The sequence below is a fragment of the Leptinotarsa decemlineata genome, unplaced genomic scaffold (genome assembly GCF_025532065.1).
Source record: "Leptinotarsa decemlineata unplaced genomic scaffold, Ldec_3_MD MMD2_tig00000882_RagTag_RagTag, whole genome shotgun sequence".
In the NCBI taxonomy this organism is placed as follows: Eukaryota; Metazoa; Arthropoda; class Insecta; order Coleoptera; family Chrysomelidae; genus Leptinotarsa; species Leptinotarsa decemlineata.
Window position 1 is genome coordinate 11634084 of NW_027412556.1, and position 26328 is coordinate 11660411.

At 36.0% G+C, this 26328-nt stretch overlaps 1 protein-coding gene across 5 annotated transcripts in view; it reads right to left on the reverse strand.

Annotated features, from left to right (window-relative positions):
* Nucleotides 1-2309: 2309 nt before the first annotated feature.
* The window catches only part of LOC111504628 (probable multidrug resistance-associated protein lethal(2)03659), a 44114-nt gene continuing 20095 nt past the window's right edge, over nt 2310-26328 (reverse strand). For all 5 annotated transcript variants that reach the window (XM_074175008.1, XM_074175010.1, XM_074175009.1 and 2 more), the window contains exons 6-12: nt 23013-24293; nt 19102-19495; nt 18773-18923; nt 11738-11968; nt 9025-9539; nt 5126-5673; nt 2310-2467 (exon numbers count right to left, since the gene is read on the reverse strand). In XM_074175008.1, coding sequence (XP_074031109.1) covers nt 5197-5673; nt 9025-9539; nt 11738-11968; nt 18773-18923; nt 19102-19495; nt 23013-24293 — 3049 coding nt within the window. In that variant the 3' untranslated portion in view covers nt 2310-2467; nt 5126-5196. The remainder of the gene's footprint in view (nt 2468-5125; nt 5674-9024; nt 9540-11737; nt 11969-18772; nt 18924-19101; nt 19496-23012; nt 24294-26328) is intronic.

A 26328-nucleotide genomic window follows, 5' to 3' on the forward strand; every position in this document is an offset into this window, starting at 1 on the left:
TATCGATTATAGTTATAAAAAATATTGACTTAATACTAAAACCATTTATATACCTAATGAATCAATCACTTATACAAGGGTTCTTTCCAGATAAATTTAAAAAAGCATTGGTAATTCCTCTGCACAAAAAAGGTGACCTAAAAGTAGTTGACAACTACAGGCAAATTTCTCTTCTCAGTTCTTTATCGAAATTGTTTGAAAAAATAGTGTCTACAAGAGTGATTTATCACTTAGAAAAGAATAAATTAGTAAGTACTTCTCAGCATGGTTTCAGGCAAAACAGGTCGATTGAAACAGCCTCGTGTCACTTGCTTAATTATATATATAAAGAGATTGACAGCAACAAATATGTCCTATCATTATTTTTCGACTTGTCAAAAGCCTTTGATACAGTGTGTATTGAAACTTTAATAGATAAATTGGCGCCTCTAGGACTTCCAGCCAGTATAATAAAGTGGATACAATCATATATGACAGATAGAACCATGATAGTGAGATGCAATAATTCAATTTCACACAGTCAGGCTGTGAAACTTGGGGTACCACAGGGTTCAGTTCTTGGGCCACTGCTGTTTCTTCTTTATGTAAATGATCTTCCACAATATTTAGAAAACGTTCATGTTACCATGTTTGCCGACGACACAACGATAACAATATTCGATCAGGATGCAGAACAGCTTGCAGTTAAACTGGAAATGGTTGTAAATCAATTTTCATCCTGGTGTCAGAGAAATAATTTAATTCTAAACACGTCCAAATCGGTAATAGTCAAATTTTTTCACCGAAAATTATTACCCAACGAACTTTTTGTAATTGACGACATCCAACCCTCCATGGAAACTAAATTTTTAGGCACTCATTTAGATGAGAGTATAAATTGGAGTAGACACATTGAAAGTGTATGTTCAAAACTAAATAAAGCCTATTTCGCTATTAAACAAATGAAATCAACCTTGAATATAGCAGGCTTGCTAAGCATTTACTATGCTATGGCATATGCACATATCAATATGAATATATTGGCATGGGGTCGAGCAAGAGAATTCTTGAGAGTGTTTGTTTCCCAAAAGCGTTTAGTAAGACTGATTTTTAACTTGAATTATCAAGACAGTTGTCGATCTATCTTTAAAGAAAATAAAATTCTTACGGTGCCTGCTGTGTACATTTTTCGATGTATTATCTTTGCCAAACAGAATATAGATAGTTATTCGTGTAATTCTGAGAAACATGAATATAACACCAGACACGGCAACTTATTGAAAATTCCTAAACATAGAACGACATTCTATGAGAGGTCTCCGGATTACAATGCAATCATATATCACAATAAACTACCAGAATCACTCAAACGGACTGGAAGTAACATCATATTTCAAAAGAAAGTTAAAGACTTGCTATTAGAGAAATGCTACTATAGTTTCCAAGAATTTTTAGACGATAATTTCTGAAAAATAAAATATGAACTAGATCTGTATACGTTTTTATATATTTCAATTGTGTATGTGTTTATATGTATGTATAAATTTATTTCATTTTTTTCTTTTTAGTGACGTCTTGTATAAATATTAACATTTTTAAATTTATACCTAGTATTAATTCTGATTATTGATTGACTTACCATATATACACTATGTATCGTGAATGGTGAATGAAATATTATTATTATTATTATTATTCCAATTCAATATTTTTTCTCTTAGGATTTTTTTTCCACCGTAGTGTGCGCTGGTCAGGCCATATCCCTCGAAGCACCGATATATTCGGGAAGGCGCGCCAGCATTAATTATCAACTAATGACCACTCCCCACACCGCGGGGTAAGTGGTCATTGAGTCCAAAAATCATGTGCCCTGAGCAAGCGCAGTGAGCCAAGAATGATTTGAGAGTAGAAAGGGCATCATTCCACCAAGGACTCCAATAATCAGAACAATCATCTTGACAGAGTGATCTGGATAGAGAAAATCTCGATATTTTATCCGTTTTTCCTCCTCTTTTCTGACGATATTTGTCTCGCCAGGAGCTGAAAACTCCACGACAAATATCGTTTTGCTCTGGTGGTCGAGAAGGACTACATCAGGCTTATTAGCTTGTATGAGCCTAAGGGTGGGGAACGAATAGTTCCAATAAATTCGGCACTATTACTATTCATCAGTAACTTGTCGTATTCAATGACTTTGCCTCCGGAACTTCAAGAAAAATATCCGTATAAATTCTAAGCTTTCTTGTACATTTTTCACTATAGGAAAAATACATTTTTTTTCATTGAGGCAATATCATTTTGGGAAAATGAATTGGTAATGAAACTATTGCTTTACACTGTGTAGGTGTCTATTGAACAAGTATGTACAGAATGGTAGCTTATATGATATAGATTATTTCTATTTCAATTTTTATGACTCATCTTCGACAGTTGACTTCCTGCTGAAAATATGATGTAACCTCTATTGGACAAAGCAGACGAACTGAAACTGAAAAATAAATGTGAATGGTTTACTAATTATTAAATAAATCTCATTCGAAATTTGTTAAAAAAATGGCATTCGCATATTTCAATTGATCATTTCTGAGTTGTATTAGTAGCCAATATTTAACCAACATAATGCTCCAATAATCCATTGGAATTCAGTTCATACAATTAACAACAGCAATTAACATGAAAATACAGTGCATTTCAAATAATAATAGCCACTCAGAATGAGTCATTTGATATTGTGACTCGAAAAATATCGTGAAACACGTCAACTTTAGTTTTCAGAGCAACACATTTCTATACAAAAATCAACCATCTGTCATTCATTCCTTTCCCTTCAAGCAATATCAGAAAAAATAAAATTACTCTGATTTTGTATTCAATTCCGAAACAGAAAGTGAACCTCAACAGAAAATCAATATATTAAATATTCAAAATGAGCATAATTTACTCATATATGTCAACTTTTGGTTTCAACTTTCAGGTAGAAAGATGAAGGTCGTGTCTGCAGCCAATTGCGCACGTAGGCTTCAACCTCAGCATCACTATCGAATCTTTGGCCTCCCCAAGCTTGTTTGAGAGGGCCAAACACATGGAAGTCACAGAGTGACAGGTCTGGACTGTAAGGAGGATGTTGCGAAGTTTCCCACCCTAGTTGTTCCAATTTTTCCCTAGTCAAGGCTGCTGTATGGGGGCGAGCATTGTCATAGAGAAGAACCAATTCCCTGATCGATAGGTCTCGTCTTTTGCGGCGATATGCAAGTCGGACCTCATTCAAAACGTCGCACTAGTAGGCCGCATTAATTGTCCTGCGCTCGTGCCAAAAATCGAGATACAGCAATCCACGCTGGTCAAAAATACGGGACCCAAAACCTTGGCTTTCACTGGTCCAGGTTCTCGCTTGTTTTAGACTCTGGGGTGTAGTGGTACACTCATGTTTCATCACAGGTGATAATGTGAGTGAGAAATTGGTCTCCTTGTTCCTGAAATCGTGCAAGAAGACGCCCACACACCTGCAGACGATGCGATTTCTGATCAGCTGTGAGAAGGTGAGGAACCCACCTGCTGCACATCTTACGGTACCCTAGCTCCTCTGTGAGTATGGAGTAAGTGCTCCCATAACTTATCCCGACCTCACTTGCAATTTCAGAAGTGGTACGACGTCTGTCATCTTCAATAAGCTGTCGAACATTGCTGATGTTGTTCGCTGTAATGCTGGTGCGAGGTCTGTGGTTATTCTCTCATTTTCAATACGATCACAACCTTCCACGAACTGTTTATGCCATGCAAACACTCTGGTTCACGACAGTGTCTCTTACCCGAACTGGACAGTCAATCTCTTCAAGATTTCGGCAGGTTTTACGCCTTCTGCGGCGAGGAAGTTGATTACAACACGTTGCGCAATTGACGGATGTACATCTTGCTCCTACATCGGCACGGTGGACACTGAGAGAGTCGAGGAGGCTAGACCATGTGCTTCCCTTACTCCTGAAAAACCTACCCAACAACAAACATAGTGGGAACGTTCTCCGTCCACTATTGTGCCAGAAGGTCGAAAAGTCTCGTTTATATTTGATTCTCGTGAAAAATACGAGTGGTTTTTCCTTGTACGTAATACAAACCCATGTTCATACGCTCTTGAAGTGTATAAATCATAGATAGGAGAAATAGATCATCAGAAAATGAACGAAAAAAGAACTCGAATCAACAAGGCAAAATTATGAATATCTGATAATTAAGCTGAGCTGACAGTCACTGTATCATATCAGAGTAATTTTGACATAACCATCAACAGATTCAGCAGTAACAAGGTGATGAATTCCAGTGCCATATTGTGTACTTGAACACGAAGTTTTTAACCGTTAGTTCTTATTATTTTCATTAGTATCATTCAAAAGTGTTCAGTTCATTGGAAATGTTACGGGCCAGATTGGAAGAATTTTGGAGAAACAAAACGCAATGTTCAAGTCAACAAAAACTATCATAGAGATATCCCTCCGAACGCAAAAGAAATTGTTTTTTCTGGTAGACCGACAAATTAGCTGTAGCCCAACATGCACTCAAAGAAGGCACAAATGGTATCTCGTTCAGTGACACACAGGTGCTGGTTAAGATCCGAAACTATCATCCAAGATTACACAGGTAGGCAATGAAGATTCATAAACAAGAAGAAAATTTCAGTCGGAAAGGAGACGGTATGAAATCCGGCTGCCTGCCCTGAAATGCGCACAACTTAGATCATTCAACAAAGGTTTTGGGGATGACACCATGCCCACCACCAATTTAATTAAACCATAAACAGACACTGGAAAAGTAATACATGCAGAGAGGACAACGATAATACCGCGTCCGTTACTTCATCGCCTTTGATGATGTCCACCGCAATCATGGACTAAACGTTAGGCTGACAAACCTGCAGACGACGACCAACAAACTGATTTTCACGATACGATTTTGACTGGGTACTTCATTGATGAACTCACCTCCATGGCCCTTCCTTCACATAAAACTGGACAGCAGTAAATCGTTCGAAAGAAACAAGGGTACATAAGGTTACTGAAGTTTGTATAGGCCATGTTACTCTTGTGCTATATTACATATATCTCCTCTTCATAAATATTGAGAAAGAAGATCTGCAAAGCAGTAAAAAACTCACCAAAACTTACACAAATTTTTTCCACAATCAGTAAGACACCTCTTCCCATCTTGACCACAATTTTTCTTCAGCTACTCTCGACTACACTGACTGTGTGTTGCTTCGTAAGTTTCTTCCGCTATGGTCATCAAATTTTTGGCGGTAGCTTTCCCAGTTTGCATCACCAACGAATAAAATACACCTGCTTCGTTTTGCAGCAGAAGATGAGGATGGTCAAACTCTGCTTTTCGTCCTGCATCCATCACTAGCACCTTATCTGAATCCATGATGGTGTGCAACCTGTGAGCTATTGTCAATACTGTACATTTGGCAAATTTTTTCCTGATGGTTTCCTGGATGAGACCGTCTGTGTGTGGATCCACGTTAGCCGTGGCTTCGTCCAAGACCAAGATTTTGTTGTCTCTTAAAATGGCTCTAGCGAGGCAAACCAGTTGTCTTTGACCCACGCTGAAGTTGGTTCCGCCTTCGGCCATTTTACTGTCCAGACCTGAAGGGAGATCGCCGACGGCGGTCTTCAATTCCACTTCATCAAGAGCATTCCATAGTAGCTGAAATAATGTATTTTCAATACAAATGAGTTATTGGAAGATGACAGAAAAATTTTTATTTATGATTTTTTTATTTATACATTTCTTCTATCACTAGATAAAATCTCACGTAGTTCTCAAATACATCAAGATTGGAGAATATAAAAACAGCAGAAGAAAGTAAAAATGCAGTCCCGTTAACACTTATAATACTAGATGAGTTTCAAATTGTGATGGTGAATAGATACTAACTTTCATCAAATTCGAATACAGTATTTGTGTGGAATAAATTATTGATTTTCATATTGTCTATACAGGCTGATTCACGGTGGATGGCACATTAGACGTTTCTGGTGAACCAGACAACGGATCACTTTGAAAATTTAATGGAGGCCATATTTGGACATTCTCTAGCCAACTAAAATATTTTCGACAATGCGGTGTTGCCGCTTCTATTAGAAAGCAGTAGCAACTTTGATTTTTCAAATAGAACACTCTGTATATAATATTATTTTTGGAATTTCCAACAATTGCCCGACAACTTTTCTTGATATTTTCCTATACCTATCTGTTACCGTTTTCGAAATAAAAATTAATTTCAATTTTTTTCTTCGAAAATCATGACTTCTAAAAATGCCGATATCTTTCAGTTAAGGAGTACTATGATATCGAAATTTGGTTTGGAGTTAGGTGATACTTGGACACTTTCCACACGTCAGCCTAATCTCCGTTACTTCAATACAGGGTGGTAAAAAAATACAGTTTTTTTCGTTTGCTTGAAAAAGTTGCTGAAATTTGATTATTTTGAATAGAACACCCTGTATATTATTGAAAATTCGGAAAGCTGCTGAAATTTGCTTCCTTTCTATGTATATCATACCTATATCTAACTAGTCAAGTTTCGGACTTATGAACATTTATTTGTGAAAATGTCCCTTCAGAATGGTATTTCCATTCGGTATTTGGTAAGCAGGCCATGATTACTATTTGACAGTAGCGTTGTGACATTCTCCTAATAATATCGACATTTTCGTCACTTCAGAAGTTGCAAATACCTTCAAAACGATGGAACAAAACTATTCAAACGAAGTTCTTATGAATTTGTTTATTATTTTTGGACAGTGTGACAAAATTATCAGCAGAACATGTAGAAAGTTCAATGAAATAAATGTATCCGAATCTACCGCCAATGAACCTCAAGAAATTTATACCAATTCAGAACAATTTCAATGCTTTAAAAGCACCAAGAAACTTGCCTCGACCCGTAACTTTCAAAGACAAGCAGATTAATGTCTTAGCATATTTTCACGCATTTCCCGAGTCATCGATAAGAAGTGCTGAAGAAGATTCGGGTATAAAATATTCATCGGTTCAAAGAATCTTGCGAAGACATAAAATGCATGATTATAAATTCACCAAAATTCAAGCAATGAAGCCTCAAGATCCTCAACAGAGAGAAGAATTTTGTGAAATGTTGTTGACACGCATTCAAGAAGATCCACTTTTTTTAAATAAAATTATTTGGACTGATGAATCGAATTTTCGAGAGAAGGGATTTTCAATAGAAAAAATCGTCATTATTGGTCCAGTGAAAATCCTCACGTCACAAAAGAAGCCGGATTTCAAAAAAAATTCAGTTTTAATGTCTTCTGCATGTTGATGGACAACAAATTGAGGTACGTGATATACGAGGAGTCATTAACATCCAGAAGCTACCTGAATATTTTGGAGAATACTGTAGACAGTTTCGTGGATAATCTGCCACTCGAAGATTATCGAAAATGTTGGTACCAACTAGACGGAGCTCCTGCACATTGCACAAGAGGAGTGAGCGCAGAACTGGATAGACTATTTGACGATCGGTGGATGAGGCGCTTAGGACCATGGAATTGGCCAGCGAGATCACCCGATCTTAATCCATTAGATTTTTATTTGTGGGGAATGTTTAAAGAAAAAGTTTACAAAATACCCGTGCGTTCGAGAGATGAATTGTTAGAAAGGATTGCCCAAACATTTGAAGATTTGGATCCCAATGAAATCAGATCTGCCACCACGAAAGCAGTCAACATTCGCATTTTAAAGTGCTTGGAAGTGAACGGCCAGCGATTCGAACATATTTTGAAATATTCCACATGATTGTCTCACTTTTTTATAATTATTCATATCAATATTTCCAATTTCAAGTTTCTTGGTGCTTTTTTAAAGTTTATCCAAACATATTGAAATTGTTCTGAATTCGTATAAATTTCTTGAGGTTCATTGGCGGTAGATTCGGATACATTTCATTGAACTTTCTACATGTTCTGCTTATAATTTTGTCACACTGTCCAAAAATAATAAACAAATTCATAAGAACTTCGTTTGAATAGTTTTGTTCCATCGTTTTGAAGGTATTTGCAACTTCTGAAGTGACGAAAATGTCGATATTATTAGGAGAATGTCACAACGCCACTGTCAAATAGTAATCATGGCCTGCTTACCAAATACCGAATGGAAATACCATTCTGAAGGGACATTTTCACAAATAAATGTTCATAAGTCCGAAACTTGACTAGTTAGGTATAGGTATGATATACATAGAAAGGAAGCAAATTTCAGCAGCTTTCCGAATTTTCAATAATATACAGGGTGTTCTATTTAAAATAATCAAATTTCAGCAACTTTTTCAAGCAAACGAAAAAACTGTATTTTTTTTACCACCCTGTATTGAAGTAACGGAGATCAGGCTGACGTGTGGAAAGTGTCCAAGTATCACCTAACTCCAAACCAAATTTCGATATCATAGTACTTCTTAACTAAAAGATATCGGTATTTTTAGAAGTCATGATTTTCGAAGAAAAAATTGAAATTAATTTTTTATTTCGAAAACGGTAACAGATAGGTATAGGGAAATATCAAGAATAGTTGTCGGGCAATTGTTGGAGATTCCAAAAATAATATTATATACAGAGTGTTCTATTTGAAAAATCAAAGTTGCTACTGCTTTCTAATAGAAGCGGCAACACCGCATTGTCGAAAATATTTTAGTTGGCTAGAGAATGTCCGAATATGCCCTCCATTGAATTTTCAAAGTGATCCGTTGTCTGGTTCACCAGAAACGTCTAATGTGCCATCCACCGTGAATCAGCCTGTATAATAACAGTGATCATAATGATAATAATGTATTTCCCAAGAGAGAAAATATTGAACTGGAATGGTCAAGCCCAGAAAAAACATACAATGTGGATTCAACATTCAGAACTTTGGAATAAAAAGACTCGCCGTTGAAAATTCTTAACATATCAGGAATGTTGTATGTGTGAGATATAACAGAAATATTTATAATAATATTCTTATGATATATGTAGTCTAAATGATATAAATGATATCTACCTCATCGCTGAACTCGTTGAATGGATCCAAATTATTTCTGAGTGTCCCCGAAAACAAAACAGGTTCCTGTGGGATGATAGATATCTTCGACCTGAGTTTCTTCAGCTCTACTGTCCTTGTGTCAACATCGTCTATCAAAATACTACCCTCTATGCTTGCCAAACGAAAAAGAGCTTGTATAAGAGACGATTTTCCTGCTCCTGTTCTTCCTACAATACCAACTTTCTCCTTGGCTCTGATGATGAAATTGAGGTTCTTTAGAACGCAAGGATCATCAGGGGAGTATCGAAGAGACATGTCTCTAAATTCGATCTTGCCTGTTTCTGGCCAGAATTTCGGCGGTTCCTTAACAGTGTCTTCTTGTTTTTCTGGTTTCAGATCGGCGTATTCCTGAACCCTTTCCACGGAAGTCATCTGGTTTTCCAGTTCGCTCCATTGTCGCATGCCCCACTGGAACATTCCGGTCAGGCCCATGGCTTGAGTTAGAGCCAGACCCATGTTTCCGCCAAAGCTTTCTGTGAAATTGTTCGAATTTTTGAAATTATCGAATCAGATCTTTGGAAAAATAAACAAAAACAACATTACTCAACAACATTTTTTTGCAGATAGTCACTTTTCCAATAGAAAAAAACTTTGTGATAGTTTATTCCTCCAAAATCAAAATTCGTTTTTAAATTTCTCTAGACGCTTTGTATTTTTCATTCGTTCAGCTGAGCGATCATGAATAACAACACATTGGTTTTATAATAGGCTGGTGGATTGGTCTATATTGAAACACTTCATTCATTTGGTATCGCAATTATGGACATTTATATTTCTTGAACACTTCTGGTATGAATATACATATTCTCTTTTCATGAAGAGTTTGAATATCAAGGATGTTTTGTTGTTCAAATGAATTCAGAGTCGATTCCAGATGGGTTACTTCAGGAATACATTCTATACTATACTCAATTTTCACAAATTGTACTGTTTTCTGTATAACCTCAAAACATTCCCGAAACATTTCATCTGATCGAATAGTTTTTATTAATATTTTATGATTGTATGTGGTTCATTCATTACTACAATAAAATTTTCATTTGATTCAAAGACGATCCCATAAAAATTGCAAAAGTTCAAAGATATTGCCTATTTTTGAAAGTGGAACAAAATATCAAATGTTCTGTAATAAACCAGAGGACGAATTTCGTTCGGATGTGAGACCGCTTTGGTAAGCCTCGTTAATCTTCATTATTTGTGAATGGAGTCCTCTGTTGATCCCCTTAATTGCGTCTTCGTAAAAGAAGTTGTCATGGATTTCACCCACTCAGGAGTATCCTATATGGATGCTCACAATTGAAGTTCACACAAAAACAATTTCTATATAGAGTTGAATCTAAATTTGAACTGGAGATTTTTTCATGTGGTGAATCTCAAGAATGGGCTATATGTATATTTGAACTGAATTTATGTGATAACCTGACGTCACCATCTCAGTTTATTCCTCAGAAAACAAAAATGAAACGAAAACTGAATAGAACAGAACCTAAATGTTACAATATCGTGACAAATCTATACTAATGATGAGTGATTTTTTTGCTGGTATCTTTTTGGAAACACTGCTTTTGACAGATCACGCGTGAATCGTGTCGTGTGTCATTGTCAAACTTATTCAGTTTGGTCTATAATTTAACCATGAATCGACGAATGAACAACGCTTGCAAATTATTGAATTCTATTATCAAAATTCATGCTCGGTGAAGAAATTGCATCGTGCACTTCTTCCAATATATGGACAGTTTCGTCGACCTACACGCATACGTAGAGTGAGGACCGAAGAAAATATTGCGGCTGTATACGCCAGTGTTCGTGATGCCCGTGAAATGTCGATTCGCAGCCGTTCGCAGTTATCACCCGAAGACGATTGTGGATACTAACAATCGAAACTTCGTGAACTAATTCGGCTTGAAATCTCTCAACTTTTTTATTTTTATCTTCATTTTCATTTTGTATTTCTTCATTTTCAATTTTTGTTCAATTGTTTTAGTTTTTCTTGTATTTTATTTCACTATTATTTCATTTCAGGTTTTTTTGCTTAATATAATTGTTATTTACAGCTATTTATTTTCAATTCTTCTTTTTTAGTAGTTTCAGGGCTTTCAAATCATTTTATATATTAGACAATAGAAGTCCGAACTAGTGAAATTAACATAATTCGATTCTCGTAGCTATTCATTACTGAGTGCAGTTGACATATTTTTTTCAGTAACTGTATTTTTGAAGTAAAAATATCAATTACTTTTATATTAACGAATTCCTCCTGATTTTTCGCCATTTCATATAACTTTTCTTTCATGAATTTGTTCATATACTTGATAACGTACCAATGTTACGTTTTATTCTGAAAATTTTTTGTGCAAACACGAGTGTTTCTGGAGATTACTCAACTTAAACAATCAAATGATATTACGTAATAATACCAATATTTTACGATTTTCAAAACTAACTTATTATTCACTTCAATGATCTATAGGAATTTTAATATTATATTTCGTATGACTAAAAAGTCATTCAATTTTCATATTGAAATGTTTCACATTTTTTTTTAAATATTGATGGAATACATTTCTATACAAACGATTATAAATAAGTAAATTTGGTTCAAAATGTCCCAACTTGATTATTGTTATTCGTTCTATTATTACAAAAGCATTTTTCAAAAAATACATACCGCTTTTGACGAATAGTAATGCAATCAGTACTAAAGTAATATAAACAACACAATGTAGATCCAACCAGAAGCCAAAAGTTCTCGTAGCGGCCAAATACATATAAAAAGCAGCACTGTTCAAATTTTGGTATTTGTCGAATTCTTTCTTGAGTATATCCTGAGCTTTGAAGGCCCTTATGGTGGTCAGGCCTTGAAGAGATGCTGATAGGTGAGTGTAAATGGGACTTCGAGCTGCAAAAGCAAAAAATTGTCAAAATGATGGCAAGTCTTGAACAACATCATCATTCAGAAATCATATTTCAGCCATGTGATGCTGCCGTGTTTTACCAACTTCAGAAAAACAATAGTGAACGATTCTTATTGGTTTCTATATTTTTACAGAGAAGCAAACGTTATTACATTCTATTCTTTCATTTTCACTATTCATTTCATACTGTTTGTGAAACAATCTGAACATAAAGAAACCAAGTCGAGAGCCAGCCGCGGAGGAAAAAAGGCACGTTCATAAAGTAAAGTTACTTTTTCATCACTATTTCTTCGTACCGGCACCGTACATAAGGAAACAGAAGTAAATTCACTCCCGTCGGTCTCTTTGATGTTTCAGGTCGAGATTTTATTTTTTGCTGGCATGTGGCGGGGCAGGAGGGTGTCGGCTAAGAGCTGTTGTGCACCTCTGCATGAGGTTCGATCAAAAAATATGTGACCATGATCTGACTTCATCTTTGCTACGAGGAGCTCCCAATAAATGTCTCATATGATTGTGAACTGTTTAGGAATTCATAAAAAATAAAACAAGGTTGTGAAATAAACGAATATTTTATATAGTAAGATTATACAATTTAGGTCAAAAACTTATGCTAATATATTTTGAAGGTTTTTCAGAATGATGAGTTTTTGATTTTTTTGTAACATCAGTTTTCAAATTTCTATTGGCACATTTCAAAGTATAATAAATTCTTACCCTTGTGAAAAGAGAAAATAAATAATCCAAAGGAAAATAATCACAATCAGTGGTATATACATTGTTGAAATAATTAAAAAATTCTGTCTCTAGATGAAAATGATACATTATAAAAATGAATCTGGAGGCATATATAAACTTCCAAACTGTTTGGCTACTGTATTACTATATGCCTTGAAATGCCTATATACCTACATTTGTTTTATTCAATGTCATACCAGCCGCCGTGGCAAAATTTGTACATACTTCTTATGAATGTTTTCTTAAACAATTTCTCGAAAGATATCCACAAACATAGCCAAATCTGTTGCCTTCTGGAGTGGCTAGAGTTCTATAATCATTTGTCTCTACTCTCAAAGGTTTATAGGGATTTTTTGAAACTTCCATAAGAATGTTCATTCTATTTATGTCTGCACCTGTAATACTAGATAGAATTTCACTAGTATCTTCTAGACAGTTAGTTCCTTCTGCCTGTGTGAAATACTGAAGAGTAAATGTTTTTTTTGAAAGCTCTGGTAATTTGAATAGGAGTTGGGTTTCTGGCATTTCCACAAGTATTTCTAAATTAACCGAAATAATTTTCCACATAGTCCTGATTTATATTCCTCGTCAATATGTAGGAGTGTCCTTCACCATGTAGGTTTTCCCAAAGTTTCAGAAATGCCGAAATTGTTATCTGTCACCCTCAATGAATCTTTTGCTAAAAAATTATGAAACAACGATAAAAATTAAAACAACAATAAAAATCAATTGGCGCTCGGGGGCGACTTCATTGATTTCAGTGGCGCATTTGCTTTTTCAGCTGCAGAAAAACCCAAAAAAACCAGCAGCACCACATCATCTGAAGATTTTGATTTGCCAATGTCCTCTCTCTCCAGAGGCTCCAATAGATTCAATACAGCGCCAGAACACTTCGTGACACGACTATCGTCAAACTTAAATCAGTCCGTTTCGTCTTCGACCACAGTGAACAATGACTGCATGAATGTGGTCTGCTAGATTGAAATGTTCATCTATTTCGAACCTTAGAAAGAGTTTCTTGCTCCCGTCAGAGGTTGAGTCTTGTTTGAAGATCATCAGTGTTATTATTAGATTGACCGGTTCCTCAGAAAATCAATTTATTTTGATGTTCTAAAAAAAATTTTTTATTCAAATCTTTCATACCGCCAAATCTATTAGAATTTAAAATATCAAACACTTTATCCATTTTTTCAATGAATGTAGCCGTTCCTATTGCTGCTAATGGTATCCGATTGAAACTGGCATAGGTATTCATCGCTGTAGCTACCGAATGACTGAAAACTTGACTGGCTAATTTAACCGTCACCCTTTGAAAGTTAGTTGGAAATAAATGGGAATCAGTAAATTTGGGTGCTAGTCTATATTGCCTTTCCTTATCCAAGTTGTAGAGTTGTTCAAGATGACTTTTGTTCGTTGTATATTCATCAAATTTTAAAAAGTCATCGAAAAAACGGTTTCTGCTATATTTCAGCAGATATAAAATATTTTTTTCTCATCAACAAAAAAATATGGCTGCTCTACAGTTTATAAAAATTAGAACCTAAATCTGAAATGATACCCCTAACTCTTAATCCAATTTTTGATATTTGCCTAACAGCTTCAATCATAATACTTTTTATGTCCAGTATTGATGTGGATGAATTGGTGAAAAAGTATGCAACAGGCTGTTTCCAGTTCGAATGTATGCTTTTTGCCATGGCTACAAAATCTTTTGCAGAATTTCATTTTGCTTTGAATTGTTTTTCTGAAATATTTTTTTTTATATTATTGGGTTAGTTGTTGTAAATCAAAACTTCAATATAAAATACAGATTTGTTAGTTTTGGGTTGTCTAGTTTGATAATTATGAAGTGTGTCAATCGAATGAAATTCTAATGTTTTTTGTTATTGATGACAGAATCTGAGAAAAGACATATTCGCTATTTATAGTAGATTATCTGGAACATATAAATGGAAAGTAGGCTCCAAAAAAGATTATTTGAATATACATTTGATACTTTGGTTTTGCAAAGATTTCAGTGGAAGTCATTGTTTTCCTACAGATACAAATCAAAACTTGATGTGGTTCAACAATTATTTTCCTTTGTGGATTTCCAGTGGAACTGAAGGCATATATTATTCGTAAAGTTCAATTTCATCAAATTAAATTCATAATAAAAAGTCTGCATAATAATGACTTCACTGTATATGGTGTATAACAATTTATTTTATGATTTTCGTTATATGTTCATCGCTTCAGTGTTACATAATAAATAATACAAAAACATACCTTTTTTCGTCAATTGGAAATCGAAAAAAATGAATGCCGACATCACCATGCAAATCACAGCAACCCACAGCTTGACACTTGCTTATTTTGAAACTAGACACACTTTTTTCACAAATACAAAACCACCACTTACAACGACTCACTCTGTAATAATATTCCATGCCTCAATTTGGCTAGTTTGGTAACGTTTCAGATTCAGTCGGTTGCGTTCTAGTTCGGCCGTGGGGAATCTTGAACAAATATGGCGGAGAGTGAACTCACTGGTGTTTACTTTTATACTGTGGTACCGGTAAATTTTTCGTAAATAATTCTAATGTCCAAAAAACATTGGCCACTGTCAGTGTTGCTAATAAGGCCCGGGTGGGCCTTATTAAGAACACTGCAATAATACGGATGGGCCTTGTTAGGACTACTACATTAATTCGTTTTGTAAGTTGGTGAACTTTGTTTCAGAGAGATTATTAAAAAATTCAAGATGCCCAGTGGTTTATGAACTGAAGAACAAATGGCTTTGGCCTTGCAGTCAAAAATGGGATCTCAGTAAGAACAGCCGCCAAAGAATTCAATATTGCCCGTCGAACACTAAGAAATTATTTGCTTTGTGGAAAAACGGAAAAAAACTTTGCCGTCCTTCATGTTCAACACTTGAACAAGAATCTGAGTTGTGTGAAACAATTTTTAGGCTAGCTGATGTTGGAATGCCCTTAACATCTACAGTGATAAGGCGTTCTGTCCATCAATATTGCCAACGAAACGGAATACCTCCACCTTTTACCGATAAAAAAATAGCTGGTCGAAAATGGCTCAAACTTTTTCTAGGTCGGCATCCCGAAGTTGTCAAAAGAAAATCGCAATTCCAGCTAGAGCCGCCAAATTAAACAAGTTCATAGTCAATGGCTATTTTGAAAAGCTACGAGATGTTGAAGCTTGATATCCTGCAAAGCCCTCAACGCATATTTAATATTGATTAGAAAGGTTGCCACCTAAATCTTCATAATTCACAACAGGTATATGTTCGTAAAGGTGTCAAACGAGTTCATTTAATTTCTCAAGAACATGCTGAGAATGTGTCAATTGTCAGATGTGGAAATGCTATAGGACAAATGATTTCAGCTATGATATTGTTCAAAGGAAAAAGAAAGAAGAATGAATGGCACGACAATCTACCTGCTGAGACAGTTATTGAGATGAAAGAGAAAGGAAGTATGACTACCCCAACTTTTATCAAGTGGGTACATCATTTTGCTAAGTACAAACCAGAAGGAAGAGTACTGCTAATTTTTGATGGAGCATCATCTCATTTGGATGCAGGTATTGTCGATGCAGCTGAGTCCCACGAAATTTCGCTCCTCTGCCTGCCTAGTAATTGCACACATGAATTATAACCTATGGATAAGGCGGTGTTTAAAGCTTTCGAATCTTAGTGTGATGACGAAGTCATCACATACTGGACAAATGAACCAGAACGAACACTCAATAAATTTTGGTTCGGCCTCATTTTCTCAAAAGTGTGGCCAAAAGCAACTGCACCATCAAATGTTATTTCAGGTTTTCGTGCAACAGAAATATACCCGTATGATCCGAATATCATTCCTGACATTGCTTTTACCCCATCAGAAATAACAGAAAATAAATTAGATTCAGAAGATTCAACTATTCCATCATCTTCGACATCCGCAACAAATATCCCTATTGGCAGCTCCATTCCTGATAGAGAAAAGGAAAGAAAAACTCGAAAGGGAAAAAAGTGAAGAGAGCTCTGAGAGTTTTGACAGTTCTGACGATGAATTTTCAGTACATGACAGCTCAGAGGAGGACAATGTAATATCAGTTAATTTCAATAAAGTGTTAGTTACACCAGAATTAGAAACTAGAAAAAAACAGTGTGCTAGAAAGGAATCCCTTAATTACCGAACCCAAGAAGTCACAAAATCATTGTTTGATGAAGCTACTTCAAATGGTCCAAAAAACCAACCAAGAAAAGGGAAAAACTGGCAAATGGGAAAACTCTTTGAAAACAACTAAAAAAAAAAGAAAGTTGCTATTGTTTTGCCTGTTAAGGATATTAGACTTTGCGACAACTGTAAAGGATATAATCATGAAGAGTGTGTAGGACTTTTGGAAGATGATAAAGACATAATTTTCATATGTCCAGACTGTTCGCAATGACTATTATTATTTGTTATAAAATAAATGTGTCACTTGCTGTCACCCTTGATTTGATTAATTGTGGTATTTCAAAAGTGGGCCTCATTAGGTACATAGTATGGGCCTTATAAAGAACATAGTGTTCCTAATCAGGCCCAGAAGCAATTCTTTTTTAAAGACCTGAGAATAACAACTTATAATAGATTTGACAAAATTTAGCATTTTTATATTAAATATAAATATGTAATTTATCTTCTCTTCGATTTTGAGAGTTCTATCATGGGTTAATTACCTAAAAAATAACTAACAAATATTGAGTGGGCCTTATTTGGTGTACTTACCTTACTTGTTTTTTATAGTGAAAAAGTAGAGTGAGAAGGGAGTTACAGACAGAGATATCTACTTTCAGTAATGTCGTACTCACAATCGGTGGGCTCCCTGAATATGTTCAGAAGGACTGACGGAACAGGTGGTAGCATTGCCTGAACTTTGAACCGATATCGATTCTATGTGTGGAGGATGGAACTTTGAAAGGGTCCATTATGTGCCTGGCTTCACATATTGGGCAAGTAGTATTGATATGTTCAGAAATTTTGTGAATCATCTATCATAATACGTTCCAACGATTGAGATAATCATGGATAATAATCAAAAAGCTGATTTTTGAATTTGTTAATTCAAACTAATCGTAGAGTCATCAGGATATTTTCCACAACAGTTTATTTATATTGAAGGTGGCTACCAGTGGAGTGTCCCGGATCTCAAGAATCAGAGAAGTCTAGTTGAAGTCAAGACAAAAGCCTTGAGTTTCCTGGATTGTTTCTGAAGATAGGATTTCAATCAGAAATTGTAAGGTTTGTTACCTTCAACCCCAAGGTAAATCCCTGTAATTTGTTACTTTTCCTACTGAAGCAACCATTGTTGCTGAAGCAACCGTGTTAGGAATCACACGTTAACAGGTAAGACCTCGTTAATCCTTAGCCCGCACAAGTTTCGACATCTGAGGGTTATCGTATTTCTCGTTTTTATTGGTATGCTTGGTATGGGTAGGGTATTCCTAGAAATTTCTATAGATGGCGTCCAGAAAGGAGCTTTTGATTTGGTAACCCTTTTCAGCACCTATTATTGAATTTATGGAAAAAATCAAGGATCGACCTGCGCCTGTGCCTCCGTTAATCAAAAGGTTGAGCACTGGTACTACTTTCTTGCTTTATATCAAGAAAATAGTGAGGAAACCGTTCAACAATTCGACAGTGATGTCTCTATCAGTAGGGAGTCTGCTCAACTTCTCCCAGATATGACTGAAGGAAAAAAAAATCTTTTTAAAATGTGTTTTTTCCGTTAATCAGTTGTTGCCCCCATACGAAAAGCAACTCTTAGAAGTTGAGAAACTTGTGCGAGCTAAGGACTAACGAGATCTTATCTTTTAACCTGTGATTCCTAACAAGACAGAAACCTCATTGTATAATTTCTTATTCATATTGCTTCAAGCGTATATTCTGATTTTCGTTAGTTATTAGTTGTAACAAGTTACCAAGAACGAGTACCAAATCTCAATAAAGTTTTTTCTTTGAATTATTACCAATACGTATACTATATATGGTTTTGAATGCAGGTATGAAACTCAAATAACTCACTGACTGATTCCACTCTTTTGACGTCTCTGCTGGTTCTCAGGAATATAACCCTCAAAAAGTAGAATAAAATGCCAATCAGAAGGGTTGGTACCATAATCCACACACTGAGCGAGCCGATCACCAAGCATATGCCAGCGACAGATATCGCAATCTGAAAAAAATATTCTGAATGAATATCTGAACAAACTTAAAGAAAGATCAATAGAAATACAGGTTATAAAGCGAAGAAATAATAAGAAATTCATAATTTTTTTCCGCAAAGCAATTATAATTTCTACCAAATCACTTTTTCGAGTAGTTAGTGATAAACATTTGATTGATGAGCTCACCTGAATGGTATCAAGAAGTGTCATGGGTAATGTTTCATCCAGCGCACCAATATCTTTGGAGAATCTGTTGAGGATTCTACCAGATGGATTAATGGTGAAAAATCTCATCGGGCTATAAACAATGTTATCAAACATCTGGTTGTGCAATCTCGTAGAAGCAGTTATACACCATCTATAGAAGGATATAGATCTCGTAAATACTATTACAACCAACAAAAGAATCAAAACTGAGTAGTAAATGATGGTATTATCTGACGTAAAAACGGGTGTGAGCCACCAGTCCTCATAGGAATCTAATGGATCTGTAGTTTCTTCAGTGATATTTCGAAATTCTATTAATTTGACTGCGCTAGTCGTGTGTTTTCTCTGGGAGAGCCACTGGAGAGTATTGACCCTGAAAAAAATTATTATATTCATGCAAATGTGTTTTGAAAAATATTGATCGTATATGAATACTCAGTTCATAAGAACGATCTTTTGGCAATTCTGAAGTTGAGGAGTCTATCTATTTGGATTTCAAGTCATTTGAATATAGAAATAACTTTAATTATGTTGGTGTCAAAAAAAAATTAAAAATTCCATCCAGAAAATTCAGAGCACAGTTTAATTTACTCAATTCCATATACAAGTATGTGCATCTATCATTTTATTTTACGAAAGTCTTCGTCATCATCGTTTCTTTTTCAGTCATTGCTGGGACTTCGAGATATAACATTCAGGCTCATAATATACGCATATGACACTGATGATGGCTGCCGCAGTAGCAGACGAAACGTTTGGCACTTTAGGTTCCATTCGACCACTGCCTGCCAGCCAGGATTTTATTCTCTTCAATCGTGACGCCGATTGTGACAACCTTTATTTTCGAAATAATTGGGTAGGTATACCTCAAGAAACAGTACTTGACCCGATATTCTTCTTGTTTACATGAACGCAATAACGCAGAATAATGAATTTGACGGTCATATCTTCACTGATATTTCATGATCTTCACTGGTGAAAATTGGGATGTAGGCTACAAAATTGGTTAAGGCTTTTGAGACCGAGATTTTTAGTGTTACTATCTTCATTTGGGTTTGAAGACCGTTTAAACTTCGACGGTCTTCAAATCCGAATGAAGATAGTAACACTGAAGGCTCCAAAACTTCTAAAATTAATATGAGAAAAATGTTTTCTGCTGTAACGATCTTCATTCGGGTTCGAAGGCCGTCATGGTTTGAAACTGTATCCTAACGTTTCGCCAGCACGAGTGTCTGGCTTCTTCAGAGGTTTATTCATCGTGATCTTGCATCGATTGACTTTTTGGGCTGATTATTAATTATTGAGTTTGAATGACAGAAAAATTATATACATTACTTTTTTCACCCAGTTCAGATAATCAGCCGCATTACAATGAACTCAAATTGCACAAAATGGAAATACAATCCTTTACAGTGTCATTGCTTTTCGAGTTTGAAAGCCGTGGATTTTTGAAATTTCTTCCAGACGTTTCGCTGGCGCAAGTAGCTAGCTTCTTCAGAGGTTTAACCATTATGGCCTTCTGTCCGATGACTACCTTTTAGGCTTCGTAAAGCGTATTTATGCCTTGTCAGGTACTCAGTTGTATTTGTACCTTTATTTGTACCTGAATTTTTATCTGAATTTGTACTTGTACTTGTACCTGTACTTGTACCTGTACTTGTACCTGCACTTGTACCTGAACTCATACCTACACTAGAACCTACACTTGAAGATAAAACTATTGGGCAAACACGACATCGAATCAGTCTTCAAACCCATGAGGAAGATACATCAAAGCCTCAGGTCGGCTAAAGACAAAACAGACCCATTATCAGCAGCAGGGGTCTATCCCATACCGCGCACTTGTGGGAAGGTATATATCGGAACCACCAAACAGAAATTAATGTCCTACGTTGAATAACAGTTTGTTCGATTGATGAACTATTCATTTTGTGGAAATTGATATTGAATATATTATAGAGAAAATAATATTTGTCTAATATCTATTTTTTTTTGTTTCCTCAATAAGTTTTAAATTTAACTTTTGATTATTATATTACTATAGATGGATAATTATATGAAAAAAATTACAACCAAGCAGTGGCATACTGTGATTATAAAAGTATTTTTTGAATTATCTCCTCAAATGATTGATTTTATTGATATTTTTTTTTAATGCAACTCTTTGTCTTTCCACATTTCGGGGGAGATAAGCCCCTTGGAAACCCTATTCAAATACACCATTGATATCGAAAACACATAAAAAAGCACAAATTTTGATTTTCTAAATCTTCACTCAGTTAATATTTGTGCATTGTGAAAAAGAATGAACTATAGTTTTCATTGGAGCCAGGAAAAATCACATCTTCTCAGTTACTTTTGAAAATATTTCTCAAAGTGGAAGAATTGAAAGAAATCAGTCTCAATATCAGTCAGGAATTTCGTCCCATAGAGGCAATTCAAAATATTGTATAGCAAGCAGAGAAGAGCAGAATGTTGTCTAAGATATTGATTTTTTTTTCGGATAATCATGAAAATAAGAGAACTACTACTTTCAAAACTGTCAGTTACACGGAAACAAATAATTCTGTAGATATACAATCTGTATACGTGTTTTGAGTATTTTGAAAATACCCTGTATGATTTCCTCATTGGGATTGAAATTCGGAACACTAGACCCCGTTAAACTGTCAGGTTTCTTTTCTTTACAATATATTTTCAAAACACTCTGTATACATTTTTCATTGGGATCGTACTTCAAAACGTTAGACCCCGTTGAATTGTAATGTTTTTTTAACGCAATCATGTTCGAGACACCCGGTATATTGCGTATTTAGGACGCCCGTTACATCTGTTCATCTTTAGAACGGATCAGCTCCGGCGCTCAATGCACTTTCCATCTCTCTGACACTCTTACGCCTGGCTATAATCTCTCTTTTACACATTGAATGTCCTATGCCGTCTCCCATATGAAGGTTGTAAACCAATGTTGTGACCAATTTTTTTTATTTTCAATCTATTTCTATCGAACTTTTTCTCTCAGATGTATTCTATAGTTATAAACTTCAGAAATCTATTATCATTATGTGAGATTGAAATGTGTAGAACGAGATAGTGTTCACTTTGAATGAGTTTCGTAAATAAATGAGTTTCATAGAATTTTCAGAGTGCTAATGATTTTTAAATGATTCTAGGAAGAAAATTAATTGCTTTGGTTACTTTGAATGTAATCTGAATATATTGAACAAAACATAGTTTTTGTGAAGAAAATTAGAGATTTTCATCGATTTCTTCTTGATAACTGTCAAAGAAGTTCAAAAATTAGGCGTGTCAAAGGAAAAGAATGCAGTTACATTCGATCTTTTTTTCAATTCACTTTCAGCCTCTGAAACTTCAAGATAAGCATCTGCATCATTTCTCAGTTTTTTGATCATCAAAATTGATAAATGCAAGTTACATAAGTAATAAATTTCCTTTGTGCAAAAACCTTCGTTGAGGACATTTTGAATATCTGTTTAAATCTGTTTAAAATCTGTTTTTTCCGTTAACCAGCTGTCGCACTCCTACGAATGACAACCCTCAAAAGTCGAAACTTGTGTGAGCTGAGGATTAACGAGGCCTTACCTTTTAACGTGTGATTCCTAACACGGGTTGAACGATTGCAAGTTAAAATCGATCGTTTAGACTAGGGCTTGAACCACCGACCAACACGGCAGTCAATTCGAGTGAGTGAACAAAGCACCCGCGTCGAACCACCTGGCTACCGACCGAAGCATAATTCTTATAAAATATTTGAATGGAGTGAATATGTTCAAGTGACTGTATGAGATCAACGTGTTGTTGAATCTCTTAGTTCAATACATTATATACAATCGCTAAGAAGTACAGTAGTTGTGAAGTCATCTACTCACCAGAATGTAACGAAATACTCCGCACCACTCTCCAATACCTGACTCAGTAAAAAAACTGAACATAACAGAAACACTTTCAGAATATTTCCACCGGCTTTCATATAACTCTTGTAAACATGCCAAGAAATTCCTCCCACTCCTTTCTCCTCTCTCTGTAAAATTTGTATTTGGTCGTCGTCATCTAAGAGTTGCTCTTCTTGTTTCTCCGCCAATATCATGGACTTCCTCCTTATCTCTTCCTCTTCTTCCTCCAAGTTGGCCAACATCCTGGAGAACTTGGTGTCGGAAGTTCTGATCTCATCATATGATCCGGATACCAGAACTTTTCCATAATCTAGTAGATATATGTTATTTACATTTTTCAAGTACTGAAGTTGGTGGGTCACCAGAATAACGCATTTTTCTCTCAGATACTCGCAGATGCATTCATCGAATAGTTGCTTTCCAACGTGGGTATCAACAGCTGATAATGGGTCATCTAATAGGTAGATGTCTGCTTCTTTGTAGACCGCCCTGGCTAGGTTGATCCGGGCTCTTTGTCCTCCGCTCAAGGTGACACCTCTTTCGCCAGCTAAAGTTCTGTCACCGTGGGGAAAGAGTTTGAAGTCTCTTTCTAAGGCACAAACTCTGACAACTTCGTCGTATTTCCTCTGATCAAATTCCTGCCCAAAGATGATGTTTTGCCTAACACTGCCTCCAAACAACCAAGGCTCTTGAGAGGCATAGGAAACGGTTCCCTTCACTTTGACAGTGCCAGCTTGAGGTACTAATTCTCCAAGTACCATGTTGAGCAGGGTAGTTTTGCCACTTCCTACAGATCCCACCACAGCAACAAGATCTCCGCTGGTCACATCCAAAGATATATCTTCTAAATTATTTTCTGGCAGAGATTTCAACCACTTTGCAGAAGCTTTGTTCAACCGAATTCCCACATCTTTCCTTTCGGTAGTAAGTCCATCTTTGTTCACTCCATTCGTTATACTTTTCAGTGAATTGACGGTTCCAAAATCGAGTTCATCGAACATCAGGAAGGTTCTGATTCTTTTAATAGATATGAACATTTCTGAGACTTGCGAAATTGCTTGGGGGAAGAACATTGTAATCGTGTTCAAAAGTCGATAGAATGAGGTCATTGTGAAAACATAAGCGGAGTTAAGGGGGTTTCCCGTGAGTACATAAACTAGGATACACCAGAAGACTGCTCCTCTGTTGAGAACAATAGCACATGACATCAATATGGCTCTGATGGTAGATGTGAGACGGATGAACTTCATTTCCCTCCTGAAAAATTAGGTTCATTACTATTAATGTCTTTCGAAAGTGGATGTTCGTAAGCATGTAACAGCTTTCGAGCTGATATATCAACAGTATCAAAAACTGAAAACACTTTTGAGAAAAAAGGTGATTCAGCACTGAATTCAGATGAATGCTCGAGAAAGTCCGTCGAATGGATCGTAAAGAACCACTCAATAATCCGGTGAAATCATAAGGTTGAACAACTTCAAAAACAGAAACACATTCAACGTATCATTATAAATGAAAACAAAAAAAACTCTATTGATGTATAGCATATGATGATTCAAATGACACAGACCTGAAAGAAAACCTGTTAGACATCGTAGTTCATCCCTAGAGCAGTCCGACAACTGTTTGGAAACAAGCTTCGAAGGGTGAATAAACGCCTTGGAGTGAGCCAATCCTGGAAGATTCTGCCAGAAGTCCATAAATCTTCTTGCCATCTAGGTGTTCAGTGTTTGTTTGGCAAAGCCCAAAGCGATGCCAATGATAGGTTCTGGTCCAATGAAGCCGCTTGCAGTCCCCTCCTTTATAAGAGAGTCAGCAGCTTCATTGCCTTCCAGGCCAGTATGGCCAGGAATCCAGACCAAAGACAATCTGTTGAGTCTTCCTATCGAGGAGAGTCGTTTTTGGCAGTTTGCTACCAATTCAGACGTTGCTCGGTAGGAGCCAAGAGCTTCCAACGCCACTTGACTATCCGAGAATATTGTTATTGACTTGTGAGTGAGTTTGGATTTATTCAATCTCTCCGCACACAATTTAATAGCGTAAATTTCCGCTTGAAATACAGTCGCATAAGTTCCTAGGCAGGTAGATAACTCTTTTCTGGGTCTGGGACTGAAAACACCTGCACCAGAACCTGAAGGTGTTTTTGATCCATCTACAGGCAACCTTCATCACTATAGGCCTATCTGTATATAAAATCAAAATGCTTAGACTTCATACTTGGTGAAGAAGAGAGAATTGAAACTTTCTATGTTATTTACCACTTTTTTGTTAGCTTAGTCAGAACAATTTAAGCCGATTCCACGTATCCAAAGTGATTCTCCCAAAAATATACCTACCAACTACTAAGCGATCCAAGTTGAACATGAAAGTAGTCTTCAAAACTGTTTGCTCACTTCAACAAATGTTAGGTAACCCTAAAGACAAGATGTCAGGAAATGAAAATTGGGGAATATATGGAATGAGCTGTAGGGACTGTGATAAAACATGTATCGGTCAGACTCAGCGATCCTTCGAAACTCGTCTCAAAGAGCACGTCGCACATGTTCGATTTCGAAGACCGGAAAAATCTAGTATCCTCAACTTGTGAGTGGAAACGGCCAATGAAATATATCTGAAATTTCGGTATATGACACTGGAGTTTGGTAAGCTTTCGAAAATTTGAAGATAGCAAATTGTGATATGAATAGAGACCAGTTTCAGTTTCAACAATTTTTTCTACCGTCATCAAGTAGAGTGAAGCAGTTCTGGTGGTGGTGAGAGTGCTTGTTTTGGATTCAAAGGATGTAACTCAAGCTAAGTGAAATCTTAAAACTGCTTTTTTATATTGAATCCTAATACTGACAGAAAAGTTCCCCACGGCTCTATTCTTGGTATTCTTCTCTTCATTACCTCTTCGAGGAATTTGGTACAGTTGACCAAATTATTATTTATTCGGATCCTGATATCCAATACTACAGTCGAATACGGAAGCGCAGATGGGCCACATATTTTCATCATTTTTTCCTTTGGAAATTACGACTTTGAAATTGGAAATTTTGACTTCAATATCGAAATTACGATTTAAAACCTGGAATTTTGAAATCAAAGTCGAAATTGAAGTTTGAAGTCGTTCTTAAAGGACAAGACTGAGTGAGTTAGAGCCATGACGTCTCCACTCACGAAGACACCATCTAGGGTATCGAAAGAGAACTTTGTCTTTGAATATCAAAAATGAATTGAAAAACCAAACTTCGACATCGAACGCCGACAAGGGCTGTCCTTTGTCTTTCAATGTATTGGAGCCAAACACGAC